Source organism: Botryllus schlosseri, chromosome 16 (genome assembly GCF_051294905.1).
Source record: "Botryllus schlosseri isolate E-star chromosome 16, Bs_hap1, whole genome shotgun sequence".
Classification (NCBI taxonomy): domain Eukaryota; kingdom Metazoa; phylum Chordata; class Ascidiacea; order Stolidobranchia; family Styelidae; genus Botryllus; species Botryllus schlosseri.
This window is the reverse complement of record NC_137251.1, coordinates 9,359,051-9,373,084: the sequence shown is the minus strand read 5'-3', so window position 1 is coordinate 9,373,084 and position 14,034 is coordinate 9,359,051. Positions and strand designations below refer to the sequence as shown.

At 41.7% G+C, this 14,034-nt stretch overlaps 2 protein-coding genes across 5 annotated transcripts; both read right to left on the bottom strand.

Moving 5' to 3' along the window:
* Positions 1–260: 260 nt before the first annotated feature.
* LOC145458228 (zinc metalloproteinase nas-30-like) lies at positions 261–4,614 on the bottom strand. Its single transcript, XM_080336544.1, has 9 exons — positions 4,463–4,614; positions 3,621–3,788; positions 3,097–3,258; positions 2,861–3,018; positions 2,138–2,273; positions 1,914–2,071; positions 1,347–1,404; positions 831–1,208; positions 261–507 (listed from the first exon to the last, which is right to left on the bottom strand). The coding sequence occupies exons 1-9, from the start codon at positions 4,473–4,475 to the stop codon at positions 398–400; spliced, it is 1,341 nt and encodes a 446-aa protein (XP_080192670.1). The 5' UTR covers positions 4,476–4,614; the 3' UTR covers positions 261–397.
* Positions 4,615–5,447: 833 nt separating this feature from the next.
* Positions 5,448–13,621, bottom strand: LOC145458232 (protein SpAN-like). Of its 4 annotated transcripts, none has more exons than XM_080336550.1 (7): positions 12,973–13,621; positions 12,216–12,374; positions 10,628–10,788; positions 10,097–10,232; positions 9,819–9,979; positions 9,511–9,568; positions 5,448–5,693 (listed from the first exon to the last, which is right to left on the bottom strand). In XM_080336550.1, the coding sequence occupies exons 1-7, from the start codon at positions 13,013–13,015 to the stop codon at positions 5,587–5,589; spliced, it is 825 nt and encodes a 274-aa protein (XP_080192676.1). In that variant the 5' UTR covers positions 13,016–13,621; the 3' UTR covers positions 5,448–5,586. The 4 variants fall into 4 exon arrangements, with proteins under 4 accessions (XP_080192676.1, XP_080192677.1, XP_080192678.1 ...); XM_080336551.1 differs by having other exon boundaries at positions 9,511–9,565; XM_080336552.1 differs by having other exon boundaries at positions 9,819–9,922.
* Between the last annotated feature and the right edge of the window lie 413 nt (positions 13,622–14,034).

The window sequence follows — 14,034 nt, the reverse complement described above, 5'->3', positions numbered from 1 at the left end:
GAACTATGACGTCACGTCACTGGTGATTTTTTCAGGCCCGTGGATTTTCAACCGCCATCCAAAATTTCTGTCCTGTTTATTAACAGTTGCATTTGTCACATATATCGTGTGGCCTGATCCTTTTCTGGCATTTCTGTAATTGGACCTCGTAAAAACATGTGGATAACCTCGCTCTCCGTCAGCACCGGTGGCTGCAATTCATTTACGCAATGATGTGATCCTGGTTACCTTATTATGGCAGCCTGTGATATATGACGCCATTTAGAAATGTGAATTTACTCGTAAAAATAATACACTTTCGCGCAATCGCGTAGTCGCTTTGCTCAGACCAAAGAACGTGTCTGGCGTTGTAATACTGTTCTATGGATTTGGTTTTCACGGAAATGATGATGGTAATTCAGCAGAGTCCGCACGTCTTCTTGCACGTCATTGTCACTTCTTTTCTGCCACAATGGTCCTTCCACGCGGCGCAAAGCTCCTTGTTGGACAAATCTAAGCAAGGCGCACCTGCGAAAGATATACTTGATTAGCTAACTACACCGTAGTTGATGTCACAAAGTGTCATAAACGATTTTGTCAGATACAGCGTATACGTATTAACGTATATAGCTGCAACCGCCAAACCAACGAGAAAAAAAAAACAGTTGTTTCATGTTTCTCCTCGAAAAGTCAGTTTTTGCATTATGTGGCATTAACAGCCCTATTTAGCCATTCCATTTCGTCTCGCAACTGCATATGCATAGTTTTCATTCTGCATGGGATAGTAGCTCTGATAGATTGTAGCCTTTGGGCTTGGGCCCTTCATTATTTCCATTTCATCAAGCACATACCTTGCTGGCTGCACACACCACAACTGTTCGGACACAGCCCTTCCACTATCCTCGAGAATCTCGGATCAGTGCAGAACCCTACAGTAGCGTAATACGGGCAAGCACCGTCTTTATCAAGGCAAGTTAGATTAGGAACACCGCTGGTCGTAGCGAGTGTCGATGTCGTTGTAACATTTGTATTTGGCGTGGTCGTATTTGTTGTCGCTGTCGAGCCGATAGTGGTTGCCACTGGCATCGTGGTAGTAGTAGCCACTGAAGTACCGGTAGTAGTTGCCACTGTCGCGTTGGTTGTTGCCACCGGTGCGTTCGTAGTTGCGGATGTAACAAGTGTAGTTGTGGTGGTCGTCGTCACTGCTGCAGTTGTAGTATTTGTAGGAGCTAGAATTATGATGCACGAGAATTAGCCGCGGTGGCCTATCAGAATGGAATGCTTGCTTCAGATCTATTATCAGGTACAATAAGTTGTTATAGCGGTGACAGCATTGCAAAACAATGAATACATTAGTAGTATATTACCGTTACAGTTGTATAACTTCGCAATCTGGTCGGCGTCGTACACTGATAACTGTGATTGCTGCAACATAATTCAAAGTGAGTTAGAAAACAGATTAGTCGATCAACATGAGCCTGTCGATACAGATTCCAACTGATATTCAGTCACGTTATGGTTATATAGCGCCTGGCCAAATCTTACTAATCAAAAGTTTTTCAAAATATATACAGACACAGGCTTCCTGGTTTGTTCGAACATGCATAAATCAGGTTCACTGTACAGTTGTACAGTACACACATTGGATACATGGATTTGGGCGAATTCAAATGGAAATTCGAGGAAAGCAACAATTGTAATAACGGGCATGTGAAAAGCACTTATGGCCTCATCCATAGGTGGAATGTAAGCACTACGGAATTAACTTGATTTTTCGTAAAAATAAAAGTAAATTTATAAAATAGGCTGTATCCTTTCGACCACGGAAAGGTTTGTACAGGAAACTGAGGGAGGGTTATAAAACTTTCAGCGGTGCAGTCGCTAACAATTCGAACTTGAACTTTTGTAACATCTATAAAACTTAATGATTTCACCTGTAGTCCAGTTAATGCTGAACCATTAAGAAATGTCATGGTTGGTGTACTTGGGTTTATGGCAAACGCGTAAGCATCATAGTGCATGATAGACCCAACGTCGTACGGGGATCCCAGTGAGTCGATACTTCGCACAATCTTATATTGATCTTGAGAATCTGATAAAAACGTGGCGCCAGTTATGATATCGGAAAGAGTCAATGTTCGAATCCGTAACATTATACTTTGCAAAACATTAGCGGTTATGACTTTTATGTGGTTGTCTCTGTCTGGCCTTTGGTGTTCGTGAAAGAATCCAAGATTGTGCATGATCTCATGGATAACAATTCCCTTGTGGGCGCATCCGTCACCGATAGATATCTGTACGGAACAAGAAGAAAATCGGAAAGATCCCAATGTATTTTAAGAGAGCGGTTACACAATTATATTAGAACAATGTCTCATATGAGCTGTTGGGCATTTTTTTGGACACGCCGAGATGTAAAATTAATTTATTAATCATAGTAGCGACGCCTGGTGCAATCCATAATAACAATGAACACAACATGTTGCATTCCAGCAAAACTTTGTGGATGTGCGTCTCTGTTGGAGAAGACATTTAGAAACCATTGAGCAGTAGCTCAATGCATTGTAAGTACCGGCACTGTATTACGTCAATGCGTTAATATGAGGTTGGCAATTGACACTGTTGAGGGGCGGGGCAGCAATATGCCGTAAGTTTCTTTTAGAAACATGAGATATATATCGCTGAATGTACTCAGAAAAACTACAAGCAACAGCATCAGGAGAATAATATGACATAAACATAATAGGTATGATATGGGTGTCTGAAGAATGTATACGCAATGCAAATAAACAGGTTTATTGCATTTATCCTTTATTGCGAATGCGATTCTTGATTATGTTAGATCTTCAGAGAAACATTGATACCCCAACTGGATACATACTCCATTTTCCCCGGTCCGCCGACCCACAGGTGCTAAGCATCCGGAACCCCTGAAGAAGAACATATAATCCCCTTCATTAGTTCGTTGCCGGAATGTGAAACAACATTTCTGCTCCATCTCTCTCATGGCTTCTCCGATCACATCTTTCGTAGCCTGAGCTGTAACGTACGGCTTGTATTGTTGAGGCATAGATCCGTGTACCTTTCGGCAAGCACGGAATAAGAATGATCACTCACTTAAATCCGAGCTAAACGAATATGGTATGATGAATCTGTCCCCGCTCGGTATGGTGTTATAGAGTTTTCTCGTAGGATCCGCTCCTTTTGCGATTTTGTCGCGATTTCCATCCACGATGAAAGATATTGCTTCCGGGCTTAGTACCATGTCACCCATTATATCTGAACGCAAAAAATGTACGGTCCTAACTAAATCTCTTCAAGATTCTATCAGTTGATGCAAACCGATAAAGAAAAATACAGTTACAAGCGCGACATGCCACATAAAGTGCTCTTTTTCACCACAGCAGTTGGATTTTGACTATTGTGGTGTCATAAACGTACGGCGTCAAAATAGATTCGTAAATTGACTGTGAAAATAACCAGCCTATTCCATATTTTCATTCTATATTTGTCGAAATAAGGATATTCATTGCGTGCATTAATTGGAAATCGTTCTCGGCTAATATTCGAATCACCGAAAAGGGACGATGAATTCTAAATAATCTAAATTCGAATAACACTGAAATTTGTGAAGTTCTTACTTTTGCTCGGATCACACAGGCATGTCATACAATTGTCTTCATCAAACCATCGCTGTATGCACGTTGTTCCGGGGCATTCCTTGAAAATGTCTCTTACTCCGCAGGTACCATCAGGGCGGTACTTGACGCTGCGTGCATCGGCAGCACAAATCACCACAGCGACCAAAGCTAGAAAACAAATCGATGTAGTCGCAATTGAACTGGTCGAGCCTGGGCTCGCAAAGAATTAGATAGAATGGAATAAGACGGGGTGGCCAAACCGTGGCCCGCTAGGTAATTTTCGAAATCATACTTGTATATCAATAAATGGATTGCTCAGGAATTTATTGTGAACTTACAAGGCCAACCAAAATATCAGTTCCGACGCTTTGACGTACCCAGAGGTCAGTCACATTTTCGTAGATCTCCGTATATTACCATAAAGTTGCAGATTTCGCTGCATACTTATTTGACTTGAAATTTTTCTTGGCGCTTTCGCGCGATTTATTTTCACTCGATTTTTTGCTTATGATATTGATACCACATCCTGAAAATTAAAAATACGCCAAATTTACAGAATTGAGCCAAACTATATTCGAAATTATGAGAGAACGAGCCGTTCAACATGAGACTTCGCATGTGCGCTCACAGAAAGATCGTCGGCGATGAAACCTAAGCGCAAAATTATTGACGCATGTTGGCCGAAACCGTCGATATTGATATGTCAAAGCGCTTTATAGTTATGCCCTTGCCAACTTAGCGCAGCTGTATACAGAGGCGACTCACAATATATGCAAGTATCAATAGTATTAACCGAATTCATTTATTAACTTTGAAAAATGTTCGCGATTTAGTCGACTTACCTATTCTGATCATGATTGTCGTCCTCAAAGTGTATAGTCCGGCATCTAATAGTGCTTCCAATATATAGAAGATATAAGTGTTTCTAATTTCGAAAACGTTTATTATAATTACTAACACTTACAACGGGCCATTGTTTTGCAAACATCCACGTTTTATTGGGATTGTTTTACACCCATGAGAAGTACTAATATGAGTGGAGATGTGTATGTTTAGTAGGGATGGATCTCTACGACGTTTACCATTTTCTGCACCAATGCAGTTGAGTGCACATTTATTATTCGACAATACCATCGATCAAATCCGAGGTCAAATCGTGGTACGTCATCCGAAGGTATACGTAGTAATTACGCATATAACCTACGGAGTCCGGATTATTCAGATTCAAATTTAAATCAAGGTGATCATGATTATATATAGATGTAGCAATGTTATTGTGGTAACGACCATATTAGTAGCCAGAATGAAAATTTGGGTCCAAGTCAAAAATTCGATGAAGGGCAAAGGCGCCCTAACATATGAAGGGGGCCATAATGGAGATACACTGAGCAGTTTTCAGCTAGCACTTGACAATGTTGGGAAAATGACTTTTTGTCGATCCCTTAAAAATATCATACCTTGACGTGGGCGTTCCTGAGCTGCGTGCAGTCATTGTGTTGCCTTAACTGGTAGGTTTTGCTATAGGTTTTCTCCCACTAAATTTACATACCCTGGACATTCTCACTACAACTTCATAGTAGAATATTGCTATGATTTTCTTGGTGAAATATTATGCGGAGGTCATAATATACCGGATATCTAACTCGCGTCCGTTCGTCCACAATAACACCTAATCCTAACGATGAAACGATACACATTCCAATCGAATAGTCCTCTCCAAATACCTATCGACTATTTTTTCCACATTTGAGTCAGAAATCTCGAACGAACTACTATCCTGGCATTACGCAGCAAGAACACCTGCCTAACCATTGTCAAACACAGGCGTAACCTACAAGTTCAGTATACTTTATTCAGGTAGCCTTCTCGCTAAATAGGGTTGATAAAATAAGGACACTGGTAGTTTTGGGTACAATGCTGAAGACCAACTCCATTCTTTATCCTACAGGCTCACGTATATACGTGATCAACATATACCGCAGGATTTGCGACATGCTTTTCGGACTTTGAACTGACGTTTGCATCTGTGAGTTGTGGCAGATTTGTTGCAATTATTGGATTTGTCTTCACATTCTGAAACGAAGACAATTTTGTCGGCGCGGTATAGAATAGAGCGGATAGACATAGGTATAGGAAACATATATATGACGTAGCCGTAGGTAGACCGTAGAGCAGGGGTTCTCAACCCGCGGCCCGCGGGCCGCATGCGGCCCGCAGACGATTATTTTGCGGCCCGCGACATCTTTCAGTAGGAACGCAATTACAACTGGCACGGTATTGTTATGGATGACCGATGTGTCACATGTGTCGAAGAACAGTTGTTGTAACGAAGCGTAGAACCTTAAAATGGTACCACGATAGTTTCTTCTGGAGTTGTACTGCCTGATCTGGGAGAAAACGTTGCTAGCTTGGTTTCAAACCCACCAATCCATGTTGCGAGGCATTGTTAAAATTGCCGAATACGTAACAGACGCATTGCTCATAATTGCTTGGAATATCGCTAAAACAAAGAATCTGTTAGAGAAGGTGTGACTTCAATAAAACTTTAACGTACTGTGCGAATATTCGCTGTTTCCGGAACTTTGCAGCAAGTCCAACATCACCTGACAAATTTCGAAGCTAAATTGTCTGATTCAACAGTCACCAGAAGAGTAACAGCAAAGTCAGTCGATCTTTTATCGCATGTTCTGAAACACGTTTCCACGTAGACTACTTTAGCCTAGCATTGGACGAATCCACCGACTGCACACACGTGGCATAGAAAATTATCCAAGTGCGTTTTATCAGACTGGACATATTTCCAGAGGAAATGCAGACGGGCAAACGTGGGGAGGGGACCAGTAAAAAAACATCAACTTTACAAAGCTGACATCTGTAACTATTGGTGCAGGGCTCCAGCCATGGAAGGAAAGGAGAAGAGTTGATTGGTTTGCTCAGAAATGTCCCCGAACGCCTGACTTCTTCTGCTATCACTGCGAGCTCAAAGGGCTATTGGCCTCTGTTACGAAACAGTTACCGTAATTTTATACTTGCTCGCTCACGCATTGAAACAGAGAGTTCGGTTCTCTTGTGGAAGGGTTTGAAGCAGGGATATCTAGAGCTAGGAGTTCTAGATATCCCTGGGTTGAAGGTGCAGACACCGACTTGGCAACGTATGCAATGTACGCTCCATGAAGGGATTTACTTGCGCCACTGGAAGTTAGATATTCTCACAAAAAACAGTAACTGCAATGTTTCATAGTGCATAAAAATGTACTAAATGCCCGTATAAGACTGGTAATGGGGCTATAGTAGCCTAAATTGAATAGTAGCCCGCAAATACATGGTGATAATGTTCTGCGGCCCGCAGCCTCTTTCGCTGTTAAAATGTGGCCCGTTATACGAGGGAAGTTGAGAACCCCTGCCGTAGAGTTTCATCCGCAACATTTTATAGTCACCGTAGTGAATATTGGCGATGATACGATCAGTGATACAGCGATGGTATACGAGAGTCGGAGATCAGGGGCCACCAACACGCGGTCCGCGATCTTATTTCGGAAAAACGCTAAGTAACACCTTTTGAAATGCTGTAAGTGATGTCAGTTTCAAAATATTATTGCTGTAGTTGTTTCAAAATAAGCTATTCTCCCGTGCCCTACATTACTATTCCTCACTAGCTGCAACGGCTTCGGCGATGGCAACAGCATTCCATCGAGGGGGAATCAGCTGATATGAATGGGTAATGTGCATATTGCCTCGACGGGCAATGGCCTAAGACACTGCCAATACCGGGACGCCTAGAAAACGGCTTAGGCCAGGGGTGGCCAACCTGCGGTCGTAGAAGGGAATTTGTGCGGCCGTGGACACGTAATTCAATTAGTATGTATTGACGGCCATCGAATTGCAATCTGAATTTACGAATAGACTCCCGATTTCTTGCGAGATTTTAATTAATCTTAAAATTTTATTCGCGCGGGGCGCGATTCGATGTGGCTTCATTTTTCAATTTTAATATAGAATCTCCCTTTGCAATCACAGCCCCACTGCGTAGATGGGAACAGCAGAGAAAAATGAGGCGCCTCATATAGAAATACCGACTCGGAATCGTGTGCCCCTCCCTATACCGAAAATCTTGATAGGAGGTCAACAAATAACAGCACGCAACAAAGTGACTAATAACAATTGGCCCATCCGAAGATGCAATAACATTTACAACTTGCCCTAAATTTACGAAAACACCCCCTTCATCAACTCTATGCCGGTGAATCTGATGACATGGGCTGAGAAAGGATGAATGTTCAATAGCAATATGTAAAACTACTAATATAAATGACGAAATTCATCAGTGGGTCTGAAAAAGTTTTCGCGCTTGGCGCGACTATGAACAATTCCATAACATAAGCAGACCAGTGACCGCTCGCGATTTCGGTGCGTATAGTGAACCTATACCATTAAATAGGTTAGTCCATAGTGAACCGGAAATGGACATAGACAGTGTAACATGGGTATTTGGCGTCCAGCCAGTTCATTACGACTATGGCCTGGAATGCGGCCGTAGGCTACATGAGTAGTCGAAGTGCGGCCGTGAATGGCAAAAAGGTTGGCCACCTCTGGCTTAGGCCCTTATGGATTCCCCATAAGATCAAGCTTTACAAGGATATAGTCTTTAGTACCGTGTCTCGCTCACCCCAATATCAATTCTCTGAAGAGCGATGTCAGGTATCTTGCGCAGCTCATGATTTAAAAACGACAGAAATTGATGATCATGATATTTTTGTTACATTTGTATTTCTTTATTAAAATAGTACTTCTTTTGTGGTAACTATGCTCGACGCTCACGCTATTGAGCACCACTTTGTACTGACGAAGGATATAAAAACGTGGCTGCTGAAGCGTGACTTATTTGTCTCCATATCTCATTCCTTCGGCCCGCAGCAGTTACGAAATTTGAAAAGTAGCCTGTGAAGTGCGGACCCTTTTGAGTTGGTTACCCCTGATTTAGATGTTAATTCACCCTATGTCAGGAGTGGAGAAATATTTTGCTTCGTGGGCCGCATTCAACTTCTGAATCTATTCACTACACCAAAGAAGAGACTATTAGCCCAAATGCAATAGTGTTATATAATTATATAGTGACCGAGGAAATATGGAGATAATATAAATGTATATTTAGAACAAACTAAATATATACGCGTCAGAAATATTGACAAGATCTTAGAAGCAGGTCGTCTTCAATGAAGATGAAAATCGCTTGTATCGATTCTTACAACAGGATGGACATTCGAATCTGTGGACAACGATTTGTTCACAGATGTGCTGATTGTATTTATGCTTTACCTCCAGGACACACAATGCTGACAGCATCATAACCATGTTACATTTTCTATACGAGATATTGATAATATAAACATAAAATACTTCTATGCGCATCGCGGACGAATCTACCTCACACACGCGCGAATCGGTTTTCCAAGCACAGTGCTAAAAGTAATAGCATTGCTGGAGCTTCCAATTAAAAATCACGCTCGTGAAACGAATTATGTCATTTCTGTTTTGACTCTCTGTGATGTTTAGCAAGTGAAATCTTGGAAATGCGTGGGACTTGAGGTCAGGCTCTTCCGGTAGCAACAAAAATAAGAAATAAACATCATAGTAAGACTAAAACTTTTCATTGCCATTTTGAAACATATTAAGAAAAAGTTTAGTCAAGTCGCCGAAATAATTCGATTTTTAGTACGCATTTTATCAATATGTTTCTTGAGCGTTTCGGGGGACGCACAGAACGGTGTTGCTAACCGCATGCATACGGCCCGCGGGTCAAAGTATGCCAATGCCCTGATCTATATACTGTCAACAAGTCGTAGTCCGTCGCTTAGTATCCGTAAAACGTATAGTGAGAAGGTGATCTTACTTCTGCATCGATACATCTTGTTAATTTGGAGGATGTCAGTCTTGGATAGGCTGTCCTGCTAATAGAACAATAGTTTCATTTGCATCGTTGATTAGTTAGTTCATGTAGTTCAACAAACATATAGGCTACACTTGTTCTGGTATTGAACATTGACAATTCCTCCAAAATACTATATAAGCATCTTTTATTTATTAACTCACGAAATCGATGTAGTTCCAAGTAACAAATACACTTAACATATCATCCCGTTTCAAATTTGAATCAAAAATCTTCACGTTGCTACTCCGTCGCACACAATATAAACTAACCTGTAATCCCAGTAGCTCCCCTCCATTTACCGCGGTTATGGTATTCTGGCCATTGCGTGAAAAAGCCCACTCCGGATAGTGCATGATAGATGCAATATCATACCCTGTGCCGTAATTTATTACTTCATTCCACGGTAGAACTTTAAAGTTGTACGCCTGGCCTTTATGAAGTATTTATGGATTCAAACCTTAAATTTTATAGGAACGGGAACCGAATTGCTAAGAGAAGCCAATCAAGTTTACGAATATAAGTTATAGCCTACACAGTACACATTCACCTTGGATGATATTTTCTTCCACAATTCTTACATAGCGAACTCTGTCTGGTCGAGAATGTTCATGATGGAACCCAATAGTGTGCATTATCTCGTGCAGTATAATCCCTTTAGTTTCGCAGTGTGTTGATAATGTAATCTGGATATCGAATATCGATAACATTATCATATATTGATCATATCGAAAATCCGAATGTCGCGAGTGTAAGAAGACCGCGGGGAGATCAAGAAAGCTACAGCGGCGGGTTGCACTGATTAGTGATTACAGTGCGGTAAAGTTGCGGTCTAGCCGCATCAGCACGTCAAGTTTTCAATTATTGCCATTGGTTCGATATCCTTCTAATATGTTGCGTCACAAAATGTATATGCGTGACGTCACATTACCATTGATTTCAAATCGTGCATGATTACAATAAATGGGAGTGTGGGAACCGAATCCCGCTTGAATTAAAAGGCTAATGATCAGAACCCTTCAGGATAAGCTATAACTCACTAACCGATACCAAACCGAGCAGAGTCTATATGGCCACGTACCGTGTTCGGTTCATCTGTTCGCATACCCAGCTGAGAAGAACACTCACTGCCTCTGACAAATCTAACATAGTATTGCTGCAGTATTCTCGGGACGAATCGCATGCATGTATTGTCGTGTATTTCTTGCATTGCTTCACGGATTCGTGTCGATGAGTCGGGACCTGCAGAATATTTCATACAGTCGGGAACCAGGGTTGCTTGATATTTGCACGCTCAATAATGTCCGTGGCGAGCAGTGTCGCTAGAACTAGACTCTAGAACAGGGGTCACCAACCGTCTTGATACCAAGAGCTACTTTTCGTGTACTGGTTAATGCGAAGGGCTATCAGGTACTCACGCTGTTAATCCTCTCTATGTTGGATTTATTCACTTATGGTCTTAGACTAGGGGTGGGCAAACTTCGGCCCGCGGGCCGCATGCGACCCATGACAACATTTTTTGTGGTCCGCGAAAGCCCAAATAAAGTTATTAATAAAATGCTCACTAAAAATCAAATTACTGCAGCGACTTGATCAAGCTTTCTCTTAATACATTTCGCCGTTATATTGATACGCAGTACTTCTACTTCGGTATTTATTTTCCTGCTAGTGCAATACCTTGGGGCCTACCAATTTTGAAAGTTTTTTTTGGTTGCTAAACACCCCAGAAAGTCAAGACCGAAATGACTTGATGCGGATCATGTGCGTGTGATTTTGGATAGTCAACCCTAACAAATGCATTACCATCGACGCTGTACTTGGAAACACCGACTCGAGCGTGTTTCAGGTAGATGCGTCCTATAAGCGTGCAGTTCTAAGGTACAAAATCATTTACAAATTTCGGTAACAACTGCTTCACAAAAAACGAAAACTTGCATGTGAATGCTTCGATTTTATTAAAGAATCGACTAAAAAGCATTTCATGTAATAAGTATGACTGATAGGCCTATATAATATATATCTTGCTGCAATTTGAAACGTCAGTTTAAACCGAACATCCTAATCATAGTCACAATTTATCTAACTATTAGCCGCTGAATAAAACAACCGAATTATAAAATGTTCGAGACCACAATAGGTATTTGACTTTCAAGTCTTCAGCAAGTATGTTCTTCAGGATGACCAGTTAATTTATTCTCGTTAATGTTGCTGACGCGTGTGCGTTATCATTAATTCAGGATTCGATTTGTTGTGAACATGATGATCCATGTACGCTTATCCCAATTTCACTACGGGGCGGCCCTCGAACGGACTCGGATGTTGAATGCGACCCTCGAGCTGAAAAGATTGCCCACCCCTGTCTTAGACTACGATAACTAAACTACCGCAGGTTAGTAATCCATACTGAGCCATTCAGAGCACTGAGCAAGGCCGTTGGCCTCCTGGGGAGCGAAGACGAGCATCGCCCCGATCGAAAACTGCGTTCGCATGTTTCGTCGGGTCGACTGACTCATGTTCAACTGCTGTTCGTATGGAATCATGCTGCACTTCGACCTTAAAAGCTCTCATTTGAATATTTGCTACTGCGACCGCGGGCGACTCATTTGGTTCTGGCGGGCGTTCTGACGCCCACGAGCACCGCGTTGGTGATTACTGTTGTAGAAGCTCACCTAAGTCCTCTACGACGTATGGAATTTCCCAGTGCTCTCCATTTCGCACGTTCATCCACCTGCGCGAAGATTTCGATCCGCCTCGAAGCGCCGGCTTAGTGATATGGAAATAGGATGAGGCGCTCGATGGAGTATGAGGTAAAAGCAGTGTGAGCATAACTGTAACATCGAGCGGAGGTTTCAAATCGCGTTGGAGATGTTCTAGACTTCTAGAGAGAGAGAGAAGAGAGAAAGAGAAGAGAGAGAGAGAGAAAAGAAAGAGAGGGAGAGAGAAAAGAAAGAGAGAGAGAAGAAAGGGAGAGAAAGATTATTTAGTCCGACTGAATAGAAAATTACATTTCTGTAGCCAACAGGTACAATAGCAAGAATACGTTGCGCACTGCGTAGTATTTACGGTGCATAGGCCGAATGGTCGCAGCCTTTCTTTAGGGGAATGTTGAAAAATATGCGTTAAGAACTAAACATTGATGTGGACTCTATTCATAACCAAAAGAGAGCCTCCAAAATTAAACCGGTCACCCTTTAAAACATTGTAATCGTATACATTTCCAGAGTACGCCAGACGCACAAATCCATGGGAAACAGAGTCTCACTCATTGACACACACACACACACACACACCAGATCCGGATCGGAGCCGGATTCGTACTTTTTTGATGTGGTCAGAATCGCAATGGAAACTGTTAATGATCATGACTCTTGTAACTGCCAACTACATGCCAGAAGCCGCCGATACAAATCTCTGTTCAATACAAACCTGTGATTCTTATCGTCATGTTTCTTTTGTTGCAATATTCCATACAAAACCTGAACTCATACCGTATTAGGCCTATCTACTGTTTACTAGAAATATATGGTCGTAGGTATATGAGTTGTTCGGATCGGATCTCGGTCATTTTAAGAATCCGGTGTAGGAGTCGGACCAGAGACTGCATAAAGTAGCCTATCTCAAACAAATAACTCCCACCTCAGTATTCAATAATGAAAACAACTAGATATAAAACTGTGCACACCGAATAAGAGAATACAGAAACTAGAAGGCATTCGTTGGCCTGCGTTAAAGACACTATCCGGTGATATTGATTCCTGACTGGGATTTACGCAGTTCTTGAGGTTAACAATCAGCGCGGCGGAAATTGTAATTGGAAATAACATTTTATTAGCAATTACCAATGTATCGCCCTGTGAAATTGCTTATAGATCGCTGATACTGCAAGCCCCATACTCAATCGAATGATGTTGCTGGTAGCTGAACAAAACAGATTCGATTCAGATCCCTCTTTTATAGCAATTTTGCTGGCAGACATTGGTCACAGTGGCTATACGACTGTTTCAATGTTCCAAGAACATAGGCTATTGAAATACATTGCCCTATACACAAGTGCGGCCTTTTATGACTCCTAATCCAATCATCGGCGTAAACAAGTTGGACATATGATAAACACTCCATTAGCACTCCCGTTGAAACTTATACAAAAAGAGCAGTGTCTCTGTGGGTATGACGATTCACACATGCACAATGCACATGATGGTTATCTGTCATCGGTATAATGGCAGCCCTGTTAGTATGCGTCGACTGCCTACAATGCACTCTAAAACTTTATATGGTGATTGAGTGATTTTTAAGTCAGTTGTACCAAATCGTAATTTCCAATATTTACGTATAGACATTGGTAACTATTAAAGAAGTGGTGTCCGAATATCATAGGCCTCCGTCAATGACAATGCTCTCAACTCAAGTAGAGCAGTAGTCAAATGCCATAAAATTATGCTCATTTCCCAGTATAGAAGTACCAAGGCGTAGCGAAAATTTTCGTAA

What these genes read in the sequence shown, in the direction of transcription:
- LOC145458228 (XM_080336544.1), bottom strand. An exon ending in TTCGTTTAGCTCGGATTTAA is followed by an intron (nt 3,019 to 3,096) that starts GTGAGTGATCAT and finishes CGTACGTTACAG; the next exon opens with CTCAGGCTACGAAAGATGTG. An exon ending in GGCGGACCGGGGAAAATGGA is followed by an intron (nt 2,274 to 2,860) that starts GTATGTATCCAG and finishes TGTTCCGTACAG; the next exon opens with ATATCTATCGGTGACGGATG.
- LOC145458232 (XM_080336550.1), bottom strand. Translation starts at nt 13,015, where the DNA reads ATGGAATATTGCAACAAAAGAAACATGACGATAAGAATCACAG. An exon ending in ATACGTCGTAGAGGACTTAG is followed by an intron (nt 10,789 to 12,215) that starts GTGAGCTTCTAC and finishes AATATTCTGCAG; the next exon opens with GTCCCGACTCATCGACACGA. An exon ending in GGAAGAAAATATCATCCAAG is followed by an intron (nt 9,980 to 10,096) that starts GTGAATGTGTAC and finishes TACTTCATAAAG; the next exon opens with GCCAGGCGTACAACTTTAAA.